A 21,750-nucleotide genomic window follows, 5' to 3' on the forward strand; every position below is an offset into this window, starting at 1 on the left:
CACGCCCACCCCCCGCCCGCCGAGCCGAGGGGGAGGATCCGCGTCCCGCGCTCACGTGACCGGCGCCGTCCCTATATAAAGGGCGCGTAGGGGGGGAGGCGGTCTTTTCAGCCCGTGGTGCTGACGGGCAGGGAGCGGCAGGCGCGGAGCTGCCGGTGAGTGGAGGGGGTTTCCCGCCCGGTGTGGGCCCGCGCCGCTCCGGGGGACGGTGTGGAGGCGCTGCGGGTAGGGCTTGGTCGTCGATGGGCGCTGGCGGGGGAGGATGGAGGTGGATTGGGTCGCCGGGGCCCGGCCTGCGGCCTAGGCCGCTGGGGAGTTTTGAGGGGACTCCGCCTCGTGGCGGCCCCGGGGTGGGGGCGCGGAGGGGCAGGGCAGTTTAGCGGAGACCCCACTAGGGGATCGTGTGGGAAAGGGGGTACCGTGGAGCCCCCATAGGGGGGCTGTGGGAAGGGGAGGGCCGCGCAGGCCCCAGGGAGATGGCGGGCCCCTGGAGCCTCGGCCTTGAGGCCCGTCATCCCGCGGCGCTGTGAGGAGGGCTGGGTCGTGCCTGCCCTGGGCGTGAGCCCTGCAGGGAGGCTGAGCCTCATGCCTTGAATAAAGGCTGGAGATAGAAGATTCCAGTGTATCTCTGTAGTGCTTCATTTAGGCTTGCTTGAGCAACTTCGAAACTTTGGTATGTATGAAAAAGATGAGAAAACCTTGAGCGCTGTTAATAGTATGCGCAAATAGATAAGAAGCCTTAGGCCTTGCTGAGTTTTGTGATTAAAACCAGCCAGGACTAGTTTAGGGCCAGCTAACTGGGAAGAAGAGGTGAACCACCTGGGATGACCCGCATGCCTTAAGGGAGAGTTCACGCGACCACCAGAGGGTCTAAAAGACCACTGACCCATTTAATAGTGCATGCCTAAAAGGGTGGACACTGTATAAACAATTTATGAGAAATAGCATGAATATGTGCGACAATTCCGGGAAATGTAATGAATATGTATTAGAACAATATAAGCTTTGCTTGCTGTAGGTAGCGGTACGCACACTAGGAGGCGCTATTCCCTGTGCATCCAGCACTGCAATAAGAGAATGCCTGCTTTCTAAAACTCCAAAATTGAGTCTTGCAGAGTTTTCTTTGACTGGCTTTTACAGTAACAGTTTTGGTGACCCCGATGGGACCCTGCTTCTAGACGGACAGATCCGTGGGATTATGGGACCTCCAGCCAGCACCGAGGGATTCTTGGGGAGAACCTCTAATCCCTGGACCAAAGAGCTTGAAGTAAGACCCCTGGTAAATTTAAAGGCATTCTGTCTGTTGGTTTTTGGTTGCCTGCCCATAAGATGCAGTGAAAGCTATCCAGGGTTGGGCTGGAAGGGTACCTATTGGATTTGTTTTGATAAGCCCGGGTTCTGGTTTGGCTAGAGGGGTTATAAGTCCCCAACTTGGCTGTCTTGACTTGGTCTCTGAATTGTGGTTTGGTTATTGGAACTTGGCTATTGGAATTACGGATTTGTTTCTGTTTACTTGGATTGTATAGCTATCTTGCTACTTATGTTTAATATGGGTGGAAGATCGTCTAAGGGGGGCATCCTGGAAAAGTCACCTTTGGGGTGTATCTTTAAACATTGGAAATGGATTGCTGGACCCCCGGTTGGGGTCACAACAAGGGAAGATTTAAGTACTGTAATCAGTGGTCGCCACTGTAAAGTGGATGATGGGGAAAAGTGGCCTATGAATGGTATGTTAAATTGTAACACCCTATTACAATTAATGTTATTCTTGAGGAGAGAAGGAAAGTGGGATGAAGTGTTGTGTGTGGATATGGTCTTTACTTTGAGGAGGCATCTAGAATGGCAAAAGGAATGTGGTATATATCTTGTACCTAGTGATCCCCTCGTCTTAGCTTAGGAGAAAGGTAAAACTTTGAAAAGGTGTTGTTCTGCCTGTAGTGTTTAAAAGTTTCCAAGCAAAAGGAGGATGATATTGATTTAATAGCCCCTGCATTAAGGTTGGGAACCTCAAATACTGTGTATGATGTCCCAGGGGCAGAGAATGGAGAAAGCTGTGAAAATGTCACCCTCAAGGGGATGAGTCAGTCCTGGGGGCTGAGGGTTTTAGCTCAATAGCCAGGCGAATGAAAGGCAAGCAAGGGGAAATTATCCAGGCACCCCTCTGACAAGCTGTGGGAAATGAGGGACTGGTGACTGTGAAAGTTCCATTTTCAATTACTGACCTTAATTGGAAATTAGCTTCTGGAAGTTATAGGGATGATCTGGATAGGGTAGCTAGTGCTTTTGAAATGATGATTAAAACCCAAGATCCTGATTGGAAGGATATTGAAGCAATTATGCAAGTTTTGTTTAATATGTAGAACAGCTAAAATACAAGTGGAGGTGCAAGTTGCTTTGGGAACTTTGCCAGGGACTGTTGAGGTCCATTTTCCTTCTGTAGAGCTAAACTGGGATCCAAATATACCAAGATCAAGGCAGCTTCTGTATCAATATCAAAAGTGGATTTTGCTTGGTATTTGAAATGTGATACCTAAAGTTATTAATTGGTTCAAATTATATGAAATTAAAACAGGATCGGGAAGAATGTCCTACTGATTTTATGAACAAATTGAAAGAAGTTGCTCTTAAATATACAATTATAAACCTTGATTTGGAGGAAGGAAGAAAACAACTAGCTAGCTCCTTTATTCAGATAATATAAGGAGAAAGTTGCAGAAGCTACAAGGAAGTGATGCTCGAGACCTAGGCAAATTGCTAGATGTAGCTTGGATTGTGTATGGAAATAGGGAGAGGCTTAAGGAAATGACAAACAGTAGGCTGATAGCAGTATTGGAGGGTGGTCAAAGAGGAGGATTGTACCCTGGAAGAGGCCCAGGAAGGGGAGGCTTTATGCCATCACATAATCCCAGGCCCCCCTGGGAGAAAATCAATGTGCTTACTGTAAAAAGGAAGGACACTGGGAGAATGATTGTCCCCTCTTGAAATGAAATACCTCTCTGACTCCTTTACTTACAATGGGAGAGGATTGGTGGGGACTGGAGGAACCTCTCCCAGCAGAACCTCTGGTTAAAGCAAAGCTGGGAGATGAGGAAATAGACGTTTTAGTCGACACTGGGGCTACATATTCAGTCTTAAATACACTGGAAGGAAATTTAAGTAACAAAAGCATAAATGTCATTGGTGTGGCAGGGACTTGTGAGACCTGGCCATTTTTCAAACCCCTGAAATTTAAACTTGGAAAACAATGGGTTACTCACCAGTTTTTATATTTGCCAAATTCTCCAAAACCTTTACTGGGTAGAGATTTACTTGAAAAGGTAGAAACTGAAATCAGATTCAAGGATGGGGAAGTTGAAATTTTAATCCCAGAATCTAAATGTGTTGAAGCCACAGCCTTGTTGTTACAGGATATAAACCCCAAAAGGGACAAGATACCTCGAGGAAATAGAAGATGCAGTGATTCCCATCGTTTGGGCAGCAGGAGTTCCAGGAAGGTCTAAGGGAGGAACCAGCAAGAATTAATCTAAAACCAGGATTGTTACGGGTAAGAAACAATACCCTTTAAAATTAGAAGCAAGAACTGACTTGATACCAGTAGTTCAAAAATTTTTTAAATACAAGTTGCTGATAGAATGTGAGTCAAAATACAATATACCTATCTTACCAGTAAAGAAAGCTAATGGAAAAGATTATAATTTGATTCAAGATCTTAGAGTGATCAATCAGATAGTACAAGATAGACATCTGGTAGTTGCAAACCCTTATACATAACTAACTGCCCTCACCAGTGAACAAGCCTGGTTCATGGTTTTAGATCTGAAAGATGCCTTTTTCTGCATTTCTTTGGATTCTGAAAGTCAAGAGCTTTTTGCTTTTGCGTGGGAAAATCCTGAAACAGGGTGAAAGACAATATACTTGGACTGTTCTACCACCAGGCTTCAAGAACAGTCCAACTATTTTTGTAAATCAGCTGGTGAAGGAATTGGAGATTTGGAGGAAAGAAAATGGACAGGGAACTGTATGACAATATGTAAATGACATCCTAATTGTAGGAGAAACTTGAGAACAATACTTTTCTTTGACCATAAGCCTCTTGAACTTTTGGGGACTTAGCGGATACAGAGTGTCAAAGGAAAAGGTGCAAATTGTCCAGGAAATGGTCATTTATCTGGACTTTGAAATTTTAAAAGGGCAGAGAGATTGGGAATTGAATGGAAAGAGAACTGCAAGCATTTCTAAGCATGATGGGATGGTGTCGCCTGTGGGTTGTAAGTAATGGACTGTTGGTAAAACCTCTATAGGAATTACTAAAAGACTCCCAAAAAGGGACTCTTGAATGGACAAATGACATCAGAGCTGTGTTTAAACAACTGAAACTCTGATGATGGCCCCTGCCCTGGGATTGCCAGATGTGACAAAATTTTTTGAACTTTTCATTTATGAGCGATGACGAGCGGCACTAGAGGTTCTGGCACAGTTTTTAGTGGGGCAATGGAGAGCTGTAGCATATTTTTCCAAACATTTGGACAATGTGAGCCAGGGATGGCCCAGCTGCCTCAAAGCAGTAGCAGCTGCAGTATTATTAATTCAAGAGGCTTGAAAACTTACTTTAGGGCAAAAGATCACTATGTACCACATATGGTAGCCACAGTTTTGGAACAAAAATGGGAGCATTGGTTGTCCACCAGCCGTATGCTGAAATACCAAGTAGTACTGGAACAAGATGACATTGATCTCAAGACTACTTCAATTGTCAATCCTGCAGTGTTTATCTCCACTGTTGACCAGAACATGATTGCTTACAAACAGTGGAAGAAACATATCCTAGCTGTCTGGATCTTAAAGATATTCCATTGGAAAATCCAGACTGGGAGTTATATACTGATGGCAGTAGTTTTCTTCGTGATGGGAAGAGATTGTCAGGATATGCTGTTAGGACCTTGGATGGCATAGTAAAGGCATGAGCCTTATCTCCCAAAACATCAGGCCAAAAGGCAGAACTAAACTTGAGCATTGGAACTGAGTGAAGGGGAAAAGGTTAATATCTGGGCAGACTCTTAAGTATGCTTTTGGAATTGTACATGCCCATGGAGCCATCTGGAGAGAGAGGACTACTATTGGCACAAGGAACTGAAATCAAGCATGCTGCACAAATACAAGAACTATTAGAGAGCATCCAAAAACTGACAACAGTTGCAATAATGCATTACAAAGCCCATCAAATGGAAAGGACCCACCAGAAATAGGTAAATCAATAAGCTGCCAAAGAGGCTGCAGAAACAGGCATCATGGCATTATTACCAGAAGAAATAACTTTAACTAAAACACCACCTAAGTATGATAATAAAGATGCCAAATTAATAAAGGCCTTACAGGCACAGGAACAAACAGATGGGTGGGCTGTTAAGCCCACAGGGCAGGTAGTAATTGCACCCTCATTAATGAGAGAAATTGTTAGGTGAGAACATAGTAAAGTACATTGGGGAACTGAAAATTTAGCAAAATATCTTCAAAAAATAGTTATAAGCCAGGCAATGACAGAAATTAGCCAATCTATTACAGAAAAATGTGAAATTTGTTGTAAAAATAACCTAAATACCAGCAATAAGTTAATTTGGGGGGGTTACAAAAGGAGGAAGTTCCCCAGGAGATCATTGGCAAATTGATTTTACAGACCTACCTAGAAAGAGGGGATATAGATACATCCTTGTTCTAGTTGGCATTTTTACCAGATGCCCAGAGGCTTTTCCCTGTCTCACCAACAGAGCTAGGGAAGTAACTAAAATCTTGTTAAAAGAAATTATCCCAATGTTCGGTGTTCCTTTAGGAATGTCCTCAGACAGAGGACCATGTTTTGTTGCTGAAGTTATAAAACGATTGAGCAAAAACTTAGTCATAGCATGGGATCTCCATACCCCTTATAGGCCACAATCAAGTGGAAAAGTAGAAAGAATGAACTATACACTTAAATTGCAAATTGGAAAAGCGTCAGGAAACATCAGTGACTTGCATACAAGCATTACCTTCAGCACTGTTAAGAATTAGAATATAACCTCATGGTAAACACAGCTTGAGCCCTTATGAGTTATGTTATGGAAGGCCTTGCCAGGCTCCACATATACCAGGGACAATCCACATTAAAGGGGAAATGGGTTTAAGTAATTACTTAATGTCTTTGGGAAAGGCTTCACAGGAATTGCAAAAGTATGTGACAACAAGCAAGCCCTTGGAACTTGATACACCAGCCCATTCATTTCAAGCTGGAGACTGGGTCTACATCAAGGGGTGGAATTCAGAGCTGCTAACTGAAAAGTGGAAAGGACCATTCCAAGTACTCTTGACAACTTGCATAGCTGTCAAGGTCCAGGGGAAAGGGCTGTGGATTCATTACTCCAGAAGTAAAAGGGCTCCCACTTTGTGGACAGTTGAACAACAGTCTCCCCTTAAGCTGAAATTGAGAAGATTATGAGAAGATTATGAGAAGATTATGAGAAGATTATGAGAAGATTATGAGAAGAAGATTATGAATTTTATGTTTTGTTTGTAACAATTATGGTAGCAATGAGTCAAGTGTGCTGGACATCACCTTGGGATAAAAACCTCCATTTAATCCTAACACAGAATATAACCCAAATATTCTGTAAAAGTGATTGTTGGATTTGTACCCAGATGCCAAATTCAGGAGAAGGCCAAGGCCTACCCTTGATAGGAGTACCACTGCCAATAAATAAATCATTATTTAACAATCCACAATATGGTATGGGACATCCAGACAATGCATGGTGGCCAAGCTTTTTTGGAAAAAGACAAGAAGAAAAGTTGCAAGTCACCATGATAAAAGATAATCTGAATTCCACTGTATGCTTATATGGGCAAGGTAATGACTCTCTAAGTTCCTGTTCCCTTAGATCTGGAGATGATGGCTGTGATAATTACACTGCCAACCAAAATAACTAAACTTTTGTAGGATGTTTCTCAGGATGTAATAGGACTGGATCATATTGGAGGCCCACACTAAGTCATATAAATATGTGAAGTTATATTGGCCTCCCAGTTCCAGAAGGAAGCGGTTGGTATTGGTTATGTGGAATAAATGCTTGGAAAATACTACCTCCCAATTGGCAAGGAGCATGTACATTGGTGGCCGTAGTTCCCAATATGACAATAATTGACAAACTACATAAACCGAGCGGATGGGTGAGGACCTTTCTCAAATGAACCAGGAGGGTTCATAATCCCATTGCAGATTGTCCTTCAGGATTCCATAGTTTTGTTAGATGGTTTCTTCCTTGAATTGGAGAAGGCAATTGTAAATATATCAGCTGCAATAGAAGACATTGAAAACAGAACCATTGATGCCATGCAGGCACTGCAAATTGAAGTGTCTCCTTTATCCCAGGTAGTGATGCAAAACTGAATGGCTCTTGACTTGCTGTTGGCTTCACAGGGAGGTGTTTGCACAATTATTAATACTAGCTGCTGTACATATGTGGACCAAGGTGGTAGAATTTCTACCAATTTAGCAGAAATTTGGGAGCAAACAGAAATCTTGCATCAAGCTTTGAAGGATGATAGGTCCTGGGGATTTGAAGAGTTATGGCATAAACTTACCTCATGGCTACCAAATTGGACATGGCTAAAGAATTTGTTATTATAATAGTTATAATTTATGTGTTCATCTTAGCTTGTATCATGATTAAGTGCTGAAGTTATTGTAGTCAATTGTACATGAAAGTTAAGTTTAAATATTGAGGCTTTGGATTTGTAGGTCCAAAGTCTCAATAAAAGGAGGGAGTTGATGCCTTGAGTAAAGGCTGGAGATGGAAGACTCCACTGTATCTCTGTAGTGCTTCATTTAGGCTTGCTTGAGCAACTTCGAAACTTTGGTATGTATGAAAAAGATGAGAAGACTTTGAGCGTTGTTTATAGTATGCACAAATAGGTAAGAAGCCTTAGGCCTTGCTGAGCTTTGTGATTAAAACCAGCCAGGACCAGTTTAGGGCCAGCTAACTGGGAAGAAGAGGTGAACCACCTGGGATGACCTGCACTGCGCATGCCTTAAGGGAGAGTTCAGTTAGAGGACACCAAGAAAATGACCACCAGAGGGTCTCAGAGAACCCAAAAGACCAACAACCCATTTAATAGTGCATGCTCTAAAACTCAAAAATTGAGTCTTGGAGAGTTTCTTCAACTGGCTTTTATGGTAACAAGCCTGTGGCCTGGGCTTGGGTCTGATGGGGTGACAGCTTGGGGGTGTCTGGTGAGAAGTGGGTTGGTGTTCCTGTTGCGGGGTCTCACCTGGGAACCCTTTTCCCATGGGAAATGCTCCTGGAAGATGGTGAGATGCCACATGCCTGCTGCAGAGATAAGTGTTGGGTTTCTCTCCTTTTTTTTTTTTTTTTAACTCTGCACTAGGCTTTAGAGAGGTAGCTTTGACTGATAAATGGAAAGTGTTGTGCAAAATGTAGTAGTGTTGTGGTGGGATTAAGGGTTGCCTGTTCCTCTGTAAATTAATGCTTGGAAACAGATGCCAGGCTGGGGAGAGCCCTTCTGTTGTGGGGAGAGTGGAGGTTGTCCCCTGCAGAATATAGCTTATTGGTAAATGAGGAGACAGCTTTACCTGTATCAAGTGCTCTGGGTAATAGTTAGCTTTCCAAGTGTTACAGTTTAAGGCCCCATGTTAACAAACTGGTATGATAGTTCACTTGGACTTCCATGTGCCTGCACATGATGAAAACTATGTTGGTAGGGACATCTGAGAGGGTGATGAATACCAACGTTATCTGAGCTGGGCATGGAATAGTGTGTAGTGTTGTGTCTGGCATGGCTGAAACACCATGTCATTTCTGAGCAGTCAAATGAAGTTAATGTCTGCAGGACTGACCCAGTGTTTATACACTAGAATTGAAGCTGTAGAAAATTAAGATGTTCAGTGGTTCTGTCCTGCTTAAAATGATGGGCTAGCAATTATTTTTGTGGCCTTGTCTCTTCAAAGAGCTGAAGTGTAAATTGTATCAGGGGAGAGATTTACTCTAAGGCTCAGTACTGTTTTGAACATAACATCTTCATTCTTGTTTTCAGCTCAAGATGTCAGCTACTCTCTTCCCTCTTATGGTTATGAAACAGGTAGGTGTTGCTTCTGAAATACTGAGTTTAAATGGAGAAATAATGTGTAGGTACACTTAGAGCAAATAGCCTGAAGTACTCTTGTATCTCAGGAGATTATAGGATCAGTGTTTGTAATCCAGTAATTGCCTGTGGTGTCTCTTCAGGCAGTCCTCACTCTTCTACTGGGAAAACGTATCTGAGTGTTCTGAATGTCACCTGTTTCTTTGTACTGCAAAGTGGATGTGAGGCTCCTGTGGTTTCTGAACCACTAGTCATCTTCTAACCAGACTACATACAATAGTACCCTACATGCCTTTTTCTCCTTTGTTACTGCTGTTTCACCATCCACAGCAATAAATAGTTTGTTGTTTGGAGAAAAGTGCCTGATGCATGTTTCAGAAAACCTATAACTATCAGGATTGATGTTAACTAAATCAGAGAGCCTATGATGGTTTCAGTATAAGAGTAGTGGACAGAAGTGATTTCTGAAAACTCTGTGCTGAGGCTTTTTTCTATGCTTGGTGTCACTGCCAGAGGTACTCCCCCTAGTTCTACAAGTAGCTGAAACTGTTGTGTCTCTTCCAGATCTGCCACTGAATATGGAGACTTGATGCTACTTCACAAGGTAAAAAGTACTTCTTGAAAATTCAGCACAAAGTGGTGCTTGGTGTTTGTCTAGACAGCATCTTTTGTTCTAATAAGATCAGTAGGCAGACTTTATTCCCAGAGCAAAGTTTTCTCTGGTGCCACAATGATGACACTTATTTGCTACTCTTGACCAAGAGAATGATGAGCACTTTTACCACCACAAGTTTCCTCTGAGGCACAACAACTTGGAATTCTCCTTGATGTTTTGACTTCTGAATAGAGACTTCATAAGCTTTTTCTTCTTCCAGGATTTGAATCATGCAATTGGAAGACTTGCAGAAGAAATGTCACCTGGTGAGAAACAAGTAGTCTTTGTAGGGGTTTCTTCCATGGAGCTGCTGAAACTGTAGTGGAAAGGGTGGGATGTGTAAAATGGAAGTGCTTTGGGATTAGTTTCCACTAATATGCAGAAACAATTGATACTGGCTAGTATTCAAAAACTCTCAAATATTTCTTTATTTGGAAAACTTCAGTTTTTCAAAGCTGTCACAAGAAGTGATTGCTTGGTACTGTTACTCCAAAGCAGATACAGTGATGATGGCATAGTTCAGCAGAATATCCTGTGACGAGCAGAGCTTTGTCTTTCGCTCCTATCTGATGTATCTAACTTTTGTGATCTCTTGCTAGGAGGCGTAGCTTGGCCACGAAGGCTGAGGGAATGTGACTTTTTTTCTTCCTTTGTTGCAGGCACTGGGTGATGAAGCTATAAACTGTGCAAGGTAAATATTGTATTGCCTGCCTCTGTAAAAACCAATTTATATCCCCGATATGTGAAAAGGCTGTATGTGATGACAGCATAGTTCAGCAGATGACCCATGGTGATCACGCTGTTACTGTCTTTCGCTCCTATCTGATGCAGCCTCCTCTACCTTAGGCTGTTAGACAATTTGTGTGGAAAGGTGAGGGTGAAACACTACTTTCTTTTGCTCTGTGAATGTGTTTTGAAAATTTGTTTTGGAAGATCAGTAAACGGGCTAAACATTAAAAATTTAGTAGGACAAATAGAGTAGGCTGTTATGCTTGTGAAATTAAGCACAAATACAGCAGAGCAAACTTGCTATTTCAGTAACAAAATCTTGGTTGATCTGGTGTTAGTGCTCCAAGTTCTGCAAGTGTTTTGTTGCTTTGCAGGCTGCCCTGGACAAAGGATACCTGTGCCTCCAGTGTGAAAAGCAATTTCACCTGTTGCTGATGTTGATGAAGACAAGGCCTTCCTAATTGAAGGTAAGTGAAAATCATTTTTTAGATGGATGCTACATTTTGCTGTGCTGTGAGCTTGGGAGTTTGCTTTTGGAGATAAGAGGGTCTGCAAATCCATTTTGTTTCTGGAGAATCTGAAGCAAAGATAATAGTACCCTAAGTGTGCCTTCAGATCCCCTATGCTTCACAATAAAAGCATTAATTGTTTTGCGGTGTTAAAAGAACGTGCCTGTTGAGACTAAATGGTGTACGTGGCAGTACTGTGTATGAATTTAGTATCTGAAATGCTTTTCCTGGTTTAGGCCGACTTAGATGTTTACACAAAGTTCATGTCACTGAACTCTGCAACTTAGAGGTTTGTTTCTTTCTGCAATTCCAGCAGTCTCTGGAGTTGAAGAATTGGCATCTCAAGGGTGTTGGGGAGAGTGCTGGGAGATGGCTTTAGGCCCCCCCCCTTGTGGAAGGGTGTGGGAGTGTTGCAGTCTACTGTAGATGATGTTGAATCAGGTCTCTGATCCCAGTGAGGATACAACTTGACTAAACACTGATACAGTATTTCACTGGAACTGTTCTTATGCCAAAACTTTCTGCTGCCCCCTGTCTAATAGCAGCTCTTCCTTTGCAGGCTTCCAAAGTGTTTCTCATTGCAATGTAAGTAATTATTTTAACTTTGCAAGTATTAGCATTAAAAAATGCCTAGAACTGGAGTATTTAACTGCATGTAAGCTGGGGGGGAGGTGCAAGGGGCCAGTGTTGGCTGCTGCTTGCATCTCTGCCAAAGCAGGAGGATGCTTAAGGGGAGAACTGCTGGATAAGACCCAGCCTTGACAGGCTGGTTTGTGCCAAACTCTTCACTGTGTGCCTGTGAGCTCATGAAGCTGCTCTGATAGCGCTGTTTGTGTATTTGCCCTCTTCCCCATAGCAACCTTAGCCTAAAGTAGATAGCTGGTCAGTGACTGACAACATGAGCTGCCTGTGTGATGAGATGTGACTACCTTGACTTTAATCATGGAGGTCTGCAATTAGCTCTATCTGACTTCAGGCACCTGACCAGATTTCAATCTTGTGTGCTTGCTTGTGTGCTGTCCTGATACTTTGCTTTGTTCCAGGGCCGGTGTGGTGAAGCTGTGAAGTGGTGTGGTTGGTAGTGCTACCAGCAAAAGTAAGTTGCCAGCAAATACCTATGACTGGTCAGAACTGTGTGATAGGTCATGGGGAAGTTGCTAGATCCTGGCCTCTAAATGCAGTGTAGCTGCAGCATGAAGCAGAAGGTTCCTTGAGGATTTTCTTACCTCTGCCAAATAGATCACAGGTTACCAGCAGCCTGCAGGGTTCCCTTACCCAAAGTGCTAGAGACTGAATCTCATACTTTGTGACCAAAGACAGTGATAAGATACAGTGATGATTGTCACAGAAACGGACAGAGGAGTTTCTGGAAGTCTTAATGAGGCTTTGGAGTAACATCAGCATTGGACTGACACTTTCTTATGAGTGTATCCTAGATTTGAGAATGGGAGAACTGCTGGCTTACTGGGTGACAGATGCTTATTACTTGGTAAGCTGCTTGCTTCTCAGTTGCCATAAGATTTGTTTACTCAAAAATGTTAACTGCTTTCTGTAACTGAAAGAAATAGTATGGAACAGTTGAAATATGTAACTGCTATGGACTGCTTAAGTTTCTACTTGATAAGAAAGAATGTGTGGTAACCTGGCAGTGCAAAGCTTGTGCTGACCAAAGCCAGTACAGTTATTTGCTATTTTAACTTTTTGCTGGTTAAATTAAGTAGTGGGCTTTTGCAGGGAGTAGCACTGATCTTCATAAGTTGGAAGTAATGTGGTAAATTATTTGTCGTAATGGCTGGATTAGAGCTTTTATGTGATGTGAAGGAAGATGTGGTTGGGGGTAAGGTCTGAAATGCTGAGGTCAGGTCCTCATCTAAGGAGGAACAAAAGTAACAAAACATTAAGCTTCTCTAAGCATGTACTGTTTGTGATGATTAATTCTAAGCAATGGGAATCTCTCTGAAAGAGGCTGAGGAGGACTCTTGTGCTGAAACAGTACCCACTTTCAAACTAACTTGAAGCACTGCCAAGGGCTAGTGTGTTAATAAAATTTCACTTGTTACAGAGTGAAGCTTGTGGGGAGTTTGTGTAAGAAACGAGACTTACATCTGAGGTAAGTGTAGAGTAGATGGTGTTTGGCAATTACTGGAATATTGTCTTTGTGCTAAATGCCTAGATAGTGGTGTCTAAAATTAGTCCTATAATAGGTCTGCCTTGTCTTCCCTTTATTGTGTTCTGATTCTCACACTCAGCTACCGTGGGGATAAACGTGATGTGCTTGAAGCAAGAACGCACTTCTACGTAGTTCTGAATTTGACTTGAAAAGGAAGGGCTCTTTCTGAGCAGATACCCTGACAATTCCTGAACTGTAGTCAATGGTAAACTTCATGTAGAGTTCTGTTTATATGAACAGAAGATGCGACCTCAGTGGTTCTAAAAACTGGGTTTTCATTGCTGGATGTCTTCACACAGTGGAAATAGTAAAGGAGCTGAATCAGTGGAGACCACTTAGCCAATACACCATTGATAATGTAGTACAGCAGAATGTACAGCAGCAAACATGAGTCTTATCATAACTCATATCTGATGTATCTGGCTAGTCTGTGAACTGACACTATAACACTGCACTCTTGAATTTAAAAAAAAAAAAAAGCACCAACCCCCAACCCTATATGCTGTGGTTGTCACTGCTCAGTAATTTTTGCTAATCTTGGTTATGTTGGCTGTACACAGATTTAGGATTGAGTTCTAGGTGACTGCTGTATAAACTTTTTTTCCTCCAACAGACTGTTTCTCACTTTCAAGGATAGGTTTTGAAGATGATTTATATGAGACTTCTATTTTAGTATAAAAACTCATTGAATACAACTTTCTGTTGGGGAAAGACAGTATCACAAAGCAAGTAGTAGCTTTGTACTTTTTCCTGATTCTTCCAATGTTAGTAATTCTGTATTTCCAATTCAGTTAGGATTTGTAAGCTTTGTATATCCCATTTCGGTGTTGCAAGTTGAAGTTCTTGTCAGCTGCCAGCTGAAATGCAGCCTCTTTGTAGGTAAAACTAGTTTGGTGAATAGAATTTCATAGATAAATAATTAAACTTACATATAGTGGTGTCTGTTATTCTGAAAGAATATATCTTTTTCTCAGGGAAGAAGGACTGTACTGTCTGCAACCTCATTGGGTAAGACCACACAGCAGGTGAATTCTGTTTAAAAACTTGTGGGAGTATTTGTAGCCACTGATGAAATTTGATTCTGCCAAATGAATTGCTGTGATATTACAATTTCTGTTCCACTTTTCTCTGAGGTTACAAAACTGCTGTGGGGCTTTTAGCAGTTGTGCTACTGCATATGTTAATTGTGGTTTCTTCTTTTAGGTGAGGAGGCAACTTTGAAACTGCTGTACGAAGAACCAAGAAGGTGAGCGTAACTGTAGTAATAATGAAATTTATTTGCTGGAACAAATGATGAGAACCTTAGCCTGAACTCTCTCTCTGAACAGAGATGAAAATCTAAGGTCTGAGTTGTTCCCAAGCAAGCTTCTTGTGCTGGTTTGGTGTCTTGTAATGATTCTTGTGTCTTGTAATGATTCTTATGTCTGTCTTAATAGGTGGAAGATTGCAGAATAATGGGTTACACTTGCATGAACAGCATTAAAAAAGCCAAGATTTTTTTTTTACCACACTGGTAATGTTTGCCTGATACTGATTGGAATGAATAAAAATTTGTAAACTCTGCCTGTTGTTGTGAACTTTCTGACTTGAACAGCTTGCTGTAAAACAGCTCTAGCCTACTTTTAAATGCTTGATTTTAGAGCAGGGATTAAACTAGTTTAAATGCTAGTCCTCCAAGTGTCTTAACTTAGGGGTCAGATATTGCTAGTGTGCAGACTGCGGTTGAGCTGACCAATACTGAGACCTGGACAAAGCTAAATAATGGAAGTAGTAATTAGTGTTTTGTAGGCAAGCTAAACACTACTACTTGTGTATTTGCTCCTAAAATTACAGGCCTGCAGTAAGCCTGGTATTACATTTTCAGGCACAGATGGTGTGCACAGAATAAGCATACAGCTTGGACACTGTTAACCCTTTTCTACTGGACTCTTAGGCTAATATGGTTACTGGCGTTAGTCTGGAGCAAGACAGCATCCAGCTTCCATGAGGAAAAAAAAATAGTTGACTGGAGAGGTGGGGGATTTTGATAATACTATTTAAAAAAAAATGTTACTGCTTATGAGGCACTAGAGCCTGCTAAGGTATTGCTGCTTCCCAAAATTCATTTATGGTAGGTTTCTTCTCTGAAAAATTCATTTAATTTCCCCCATCTTTCTGTTGTCTCAGGAGTAATATCAATATGGGAAAAGTCAGCTCTGTGAAGAACTCATTCTCCATAACACTTGAGCTATTGCTGTAGCACTTCTCATTAGAAGTAAAACTAGACATCCAAACTTCTGCAGGAATATTTTCAGATTATTAGTGGTCCCTAGAACCCTTCAGTAAGAGGAATAGGTTTGTCATATCTCCTTCCCACTCCAGCGGGTACAATCTACTTACATTTAAGTTACATCTTGTAGAAGAGCTGAAACCTTTCTAGCCAGGCTAGTATTTCATCCTAGAGAAAAATGAATTGGACATGATCCTGTGTCGCTGTGCAAATTAAATATCTTCTGCACTAAAGCAAAAGCCATTAATAAGGTCTGTTTTCTTTCAGAGCTGATTAGTAGCCTCCTAATATTCCCTACCACCACATTACTTTTTAAAATACCACACTTCGTTGTGCCTGTTAAAGAGCTTGAAGGGACTGTCATAGCCTGCAGTATAAAAGAAGTCTTCATGGAATGGTTGGCCTCTGTTTCTTAAGATTCTGGCCAAGACTTCAGCTTCCTCAGTGTATTTCTCTGGGGAGGCAAATCCACCAAAGGACCTGGGAGAAGTGAAAAGGGAGGGTTTTTGTTAGGAGTTCAAGCCCCTGCTGCTTATTTTCACAGAAGGAAACTTAAGGCTTGCAAAGCATTGAAGTGTTTGAGCACTTTTGATTCAGTTTGTAGTTACTGGGTAAACTATGGAGCTGTTGGGGAGCATATGGCTATGTATGCTATTTTAAAAGGTAGGATTTAAAAAAAAAAAAAGATGACAAACCGCCGAAGTCGCTTGCAATTATGAGAGCATTAGCTGACATGGATTGTTGCCTGTGGCTTTAATACATGCAGAAAGGGCAAGTGTACTTGGTCATTTCTCTTTGTTCTTAGTAAGACACCCAAGCATAAAGATTTCCAAATGCTCAGGTTTTGCCAGTCAAGGCTCTGAACAGCAGGATCTATCCACAGTTAAAAATCAGCTGTAAGAAAGAGTAGTCTGGAGTCTTAATGGATGAACCCCTTTCAGTAGCTGCCTTCATGTGTGCTGGTGCTGCTTACCGGACAAAGATGGGTGCTGCCTTCCGCTCTTCAATAAACACATCTGAGTCGGTGGGCTGTGGTGGAGAGTCCTGATGTTCAAACGGCACAAAGAAAGAGATCTTGAAGTCTGCGCAGCCAGATTTTATCAGGCATGTCACTGGCACAGTCATATCAATTTTCATTTCTAGAGAAGAGGGGGGGGGCAGAGTTCTAAGCTGCAAGCAAAGAATGCCTGAATGCTGCTGTAAAGGGTCATGCAGACTTATCCCAAAAGTAGAAACCAAGGCAGCCTCAGGGGTATAATGGCCTAAAGGAGTCACAGGGGTGTTAGGCCAGGAAATTGAACCTGCTTTGTCCTACAGCTCATTTACTAGCTTCATCTCCCATTTGTGCTGCTTGCGGTTCAAAACCAGTGCACTGTACCTTTCTCATTCTTCCCTTGGATGTAGTGGAAGAGTTTCCAGAAGCCCTGGCGCATCGCCTCCTTCTGGGTTTCTCCCCTAATGACTGTGCTGACCCACTTTGCCGTCTCGTACTGACGTAGTTCATAATCCTTTGCCTGAAAGGTAGCAAAAGTCATAGTAACCATGAGGTGAATATTAAAGATGACATAAATTAATAGCTGCTTTTTCCAAATCTGCATGAAAATACTGTTGCAATGACATAACTCTGGGCAAGCTCTGCTGCAGACTCTAGGCATGCCCCCAGTGTCAAACTGTTTGATGCCTCCCTTGCAAAACCATGCTGTTCTGCCTTAGGCTGAGCTCCTCAGAGCTTATAAATAGGTGTTCCTCTCCCCCTTTGCAATTAAGCGTGAACAGTGTCCAAAGTAACACTCCCCAGCTCCTTCATGCTTGTCAGACTGAGAATCCCAAATCCACCTTAGCTCTGCAGCACCCTGACTGCAGAGAGCTCTCTTCCCCTGGTTTTTAGTGGTTACCATTGTCTCTGCTGAGCTCCACCGAGGAGACTGCAGATCCAGGGACAGAAATGTTTGCTTGAAGGATTTGATCATCTTGCCAGAGCTGAAAGGCAGACAAAGTTCATTGGCTTCTCTCCGATCAATGCAGTATACATGTGGAAGAAGAAAGCACTAGGGCTTTTCTGCCTAATGTCAAAGAGCTTTTCCTCAGCCTCTGGTCTCCAACCTTTCAGTAACGCTTGAGAAGTGACTGGAAAAGCTCAGGCAAAAGACTGGTGCTTTCTAAAAGGCAGTTGTCCCTGAAATTGTGAAAGGCTTGTTGGGTTCTACCACTTATCCCCGATGATTCAACAAAAAGGGCTGAAATTCTTTTAGCCCTGAAGGAACCAACAGAGAACCAGGACCAAGAAACTGCCTCTAGGCTGATGTGGGAGTGTTCATCTTTCAGGATATGCTGCCTTCGCTTCTCCATGAAGTGAAGGCGTTTTCTGGCTGGAAAACAACGTTGAGATTCTGCAAGTGGCACTTTTGTGGAAGTCTGTAAGTAAAAAGGGCTTGAAGAGTTCAGCTACTTTTCTCCTGGATGAAAAGGTACTGGAATTAATGGGTGTTGACTGTGCCCATAACTTTATTGGGCCTTTCATAAGAGCTGATGCCTTTCTTAAAGGCCTTTAGCCCCAGAGTCCTGCGAATAGATGAGATTCTCTGTATTTATGAATATGTAGCTACTTTCCTAGGTAGTCTTCACATGGAAGGAAAAAGCTGAAAACATGAAAACACTCAACTTGTGCTCATTGTCTCAAAATAAAGCAAGCAAAAATAAACAAAATTGCTGTTGAAATAATTGCATCTGGTTAGAAGTCTTGAGATTTTAGGAACCTTCTTTTATGACTTTTGTCTATACCAGGCAGATCATAGTGCATAACCTACATCCTGAGAAAGTCTCTGCTTTCTATTACATTACGATGTCCTTTGCACTTCCCGTTGCAAAGACAACACATAATTAATTCAGCAATTATCTTGATTCTTAGATCATAGTACATTGTATTCTCAGAGTATAACTTAATTGCATGTTTCTGGGGTAACAGAATAAGCTTTGAGGTTGTTTTTCATTTCTCCACCTCCTCAACTGTTTATAGCTGCTCACACAACAAGAAGCCACTGCCCTCTCACTCGTGCCTCTACTTTTTTCAGGGGCTTTCAGTATTAAAGGGGTACTGATGCAATTCACAGCATGTCCCACCTCCAGTGGTGAAGTCTTTAAGCTATGCCATCTTTAACATGACGATTGTGAATAGCTATTTTTGTAAAATGAACTGCCTCGTGCTACCTGACTACCTTCTTACCTGTTTCCATTTTCTTATGACATGTAGACTACTATTGAATGCTATTAATCCCTTTCTGTATCCTGGTTTAGAGGTGGCTACAAGGATATTTGTCTTTGGGATCTATGAGGTTGAAAAGCTTTTATCAGAAAACCACCCAAAAAAACCTGTGCTGGCACTGATTTCACTTACAGTCCTTAAAAGAAGTGCAGAGAGCACTCACGTGTTAAGCTTTTTCTAGCAACTCTTTCAGTCGTCACCGTACGGCAAGGGAAGATCAGAGAACCACACAGCAGGAGACTGATGCCAGCGATTAAAAGCAGGTGCTGTCCCCCTCCCTGATACAACATCCTCAGCACTCTTTACCAGAATGACGTCACTGGAGACTGCTGCATAGTCCCAAGCTGGACAGTTGTACACTAATACACTTTTTGTTAATAGTATTTACAAATCAACAAAGCATAGCAATAAAGAAGGAAGCCAATCATTTTATTAGAAGCAAATGTGAGCAATTATACTGAAACTTCCCACAGTAATTTATTTTATCCATTGCTGTTTCAAAGGCAAAGATGATGCTGCTTTGCTGTCACTTCACTTTCTATTTCTCCTTGCTACAACTTGATAGAAAACACCTTTCTGCTCTTCATATGCTCCCTGGGTATGTTAGAAAACAAGTAAACATTCCTCCGTTTCAACACCTGTTCTTGTAGTAGCTGCTGTACAAGCTGGCTTGTCTCTGTACTTGCCAATTACAACCCCTCCCTGACACACCTTTTCTTAACTGCTGGTTAGATCTCTCACAGCTCTGTCTTTTATAACTGTGGCCTGTACTGTCGGTGACTGCATGTACAAAATATTTTTGAATTGCATAAAACAGTGCTTGGGGGGGGGGAGACAAACTGAGAGGAATCCTCCAAATATTTACAGTTGAATTAATTTTTAAATCTACAGGAAAGCTTAGCTTTGAGATTTCCATCTGTTCATATAAATATTGCTGTAGGATGTCCAGGCTTTTTCTGCAGCTGTTAACACATGGGCCAAAGAGCACAGCATGCATCTTCGCAGGTTACACTGATGCCATGAGTAAGTGTAGCCAGAACATGCCATTCCACAGGCCGCTAATTATATTAAGAAAGCAGAGAAAGTAGACATACTTACATTTTAAGCTGTCCTTCTAGCTATTGCAGTCTATCATTCTGAGGCTGCACATACTCGCGAGATGCTGCGTGTCAGTGTTTATTTTAGTTTCGTCAAACTCCGCCCATGCCTCAGCCCTACTGGAGGGAGATGCTGTTATGAAAACCCGAAGGTTGTAGCCTTGTCCTCCTCTGGGTCTCATTGGAGAGCTCCCACGCAAATGCCAAAAGCCCCACCTACTTACTGCCTACGAGGCAATATTGGGTCCAGGGTGTGATCTGGCTCCATAAACAGTTTTGCACCCTTGTGTAACTTCCCTGGGTTTCCATGGCTTTGTGCCTACTTATGTCAGGGTCAGCAGCAGGTTTTGTGCTCTTGCGAGAAAGAACTTCACGTAAATGACATTCCCGCCCACACTCGGATTACATGAGAGTGATGGTAGAGAATGACAGCTTTTCCTTTTTACCCCCGGGGCAAAATGGTAGGTGGAAATCTGGCTGCAAACTAAGCTGAGACCATCCTCACGAGATTTCTGCTGGCATGTTATGAAAGACAGAGAGTGTTCCATAATGGCTGGCTGTTTTGAGCTGTATTTGAGACTAATCAGCCCCCTTAGCCCTTGGATATCTGCACAAAGGGGTTATACAAAGCTATTGTGAAATGCTGTCCTGCTTGTAATACACAGAGTGAAGCTGGACTCTTCATTTAACCAGCTGCAGCTCCAGACATATTTAGGTACCAGCACAATAGGGCAGATTAAACTTCACAGTCTGAGTTCTGAGCACACCTCCGGTGTTTGTCACGGTTTGTGCAAATTCCTTGCAGCCAAATTCAGCTAAGCTCTCTGGGGCATTTGAAATCAATAGCTGGGAATGACTTTCAACAGGAAACACACTTCGCTTGCAGAGAACTTCATCAGGGTGCTGTGTGATACACTCCTGTTCCAAAAGGGGGAATCAAAAACCCCAAACCCCTGCCAAATAGCAATTGCAAACTTACCTCTGAAGCCACAAAGCTCTCTAAAGCCACAGAAGTGGGGTGATGTAAAGAGTGGTTTACTAGTGGAGCCTGAAATGCAGAACCAGTTCTCTGCATGCTTTGTGCTTTTATTTTAGGGAGTAAACTCTCTCTCAATTTTACCTGTGTTCTGCTTGGGTCAAACAGGAAAATCACCAGGGCTTTTCAGAGAAGCAGATGCTGCTACTTCATGGTCTTTGCTCAGGAGATACAGCCATGCAAGGGCACGTGCTTGTGTAAGGTTAGCTGTTACATTACTCTGTCACCCTAACATTCCTGTCAAGTGTGTACTACTAATGATTTTCTCCACAGTAGAGAAGGCCATGTAAAAAACTATACCCAGCCACAACAGTTTGGCAAATCTCAACAAATTTACCCCAGTCACAAGCACAGAGAAGTATTGCCTTGAAAGGGGGCAGTTAATCTGTAGATAAACACAAGCCCCTTGTGAATTCTCATTTTGTTTCTGAAGCAGAGGCGCCCAGAACAAATCCCCAGTCAGTTTGTATGTGTCCAGCTGATGTCCCCGACAAAGAGCTAACTGTTCCTGGTGGAGTAGCCCGAGGCTACAGAACAATCATCAGTGTTTTTCTGAGATGTTGTTTTCCAACACTTGTTTTTCACATATACATGGGGAGAACATGTCAACAGTTGGAAGAGGCAGTAGGGCAGGCATGAGGACATGTATTCTGTAAATAAGTATATACATACCCAAACTATATATAATTAGGGGGATGGAGAAGGGATTATGATGGAAGCTGACACACAGTCTCACTAGTACTGCCAAACGGGAAAATCTGAGTACACTAACTCTGTACCCCTTGCCCTTTACACAGGACAATAATGTGTAAGAACTGGTTTAGCACCTTGAGGTCCCAGTAGTTTGCAGAACATACGACAGGGAAGTTAACAGCATATGTATACTGCTTGTTT

General features: G+C 42.4%; 1 protein-coding gene, 1 long non-coding RNA gene and 7 other non-coding genes across 20 annotated transcripts; 8 read left to right on the plus strand and 1 right to left on the minus strand.

Moving 5' to 3' along the window:
- Positions 1 to 50: 50 nt before the first annotated feature.
- LOC115349470 lies at positions 51 to 14,755 on the plus strand. Of its 12 annotated transcripts, XR_003926099.1 has the most exons (15): positions 51 to 155; positions 1,141 to 1,279; positions 3,408 to 3,544; positions 9,082 to 9,126; positions 9,694 to 9,733; positions 10,005 to 10,050; positions 10,444 to 10,475; positions 10,888 to 10,980; positions 11,582 to 11,607; positions 12,066 to 12,118; positions 12,459 to 12,511; positions 13,085 to 13,132; positions 14,167 to 14,200; positions 14,396 to 14,438; positions 14,629 to 14,755. It is a non-coding gene; the product is annotated as an uncharacterized LOC115349470 (long non-coding RNA). The 12 variants fall into 12 exon arrangements; XR_003926097.1 differs by lacking the exon at positions 12,459 to 12,511 and having other exon boundaries at positions 3,394 to 3,544; XR_003926104.1 differs by lacking the exon at positions 13,085 to 13,132.
- On the plus strand, positions 8,718 to 8,796 carry LOC115349718. Its single transcript, XR_003926215.1, has one exon. It is a non-coding gene; the product is annotated as a small nucleolar RNA SNORD74 (small nucleolar RNA).
- On the plus strand, positions 9,549 to 9,615 carry LOC115349725. The gene has a single exon (XR_003926221.1). It is a non-coding gene; the product is annotated as a small nucleolar RNA SNORD75 (small nucleolar RNA).
- Positions 9,853 to 9,934, plus strand: LOC115349708. Its single transcript, XR_003926204.1, has one exon. It is a non-coding gene; the product is annotated as a small nucleolar RNA SNORD24 (small nucleolar RNA).
- On the plus strand, positions 10,280 to 10,362 carry LOC115349719. The gene has a single exon (XR_003926216.1). It is a non-coding gene; the product is annotated as a small nucleolar RNA snR60/Z15/Z230/Z193/J17 (small nucleolar RNA).
- On the plus strand, positions 10,533 to 10,618 carry LOC115349720. Its single transcript, XR_003926217.1, has one exon. It is a non-coding gene; the product is annotated as a small nucleolar RNA snR60/Z15/Z230/Z193/J17 (small nucleolar RNA).
- LOC115349709 lies at positions 12,939 to 13,017 on the plus strand. The gene has a single exon (XR_003926205.1). It is a non-coding gene; the product is annotated as a small nucleolar RNA SNORD79 (small nucleolar RNA).
- On the plus strand, positions 14,253 to 14,328 carry LOC115349717. The gene has a single exon (XR_003926214.1). It is a non-coding gene; the product is annotated as a small nucleolar RNA SNORD47 (small nucleolar RNA).
- Positions 14,450 to 20,275, minus strand: HEBP2 (heme binding protein 2). Its single transcript, XM_030033819.2, has 5 exons — positions 19,822 to 20,275; positions 17,357 to 17,441; positions 16,840 to 16,975; positions 16,435 to 16,600; positions 14,450 to 15,941 (listed from the first exon to the last, which is right to left on the minus strand). Exons 2-5 carry the CDS (start codon positions 17,429 to 17,431, stop codon positions 15,767 to 15,769), a joined length of 552 nt encoding a protein of 183 aa, XP_029889679.1. The 5' UTR covers positions 17,432 to 17,441; positions 19,822 to 20,275; the 3' UTR covers positions 14,450 to 15,766.
- Between the last annotated feature and the right edge of the window lie 1,475 nt (positions 20,276 to 21,750).

This window comes from Aquila chrysaetos, chromosome 12 (genome assembly GCF_900496995.4).
Source record: "Aquila chrysaetos chrysaetos chromosome 12, bAquChr1.4, whole genome shotgun sequence".
Lineage (NCBI taxonomy): Eukaryota > Metazoa > Chordata > Aves > Accipitriformes > Accipitridae > Aquila > Aquila chrysaetos.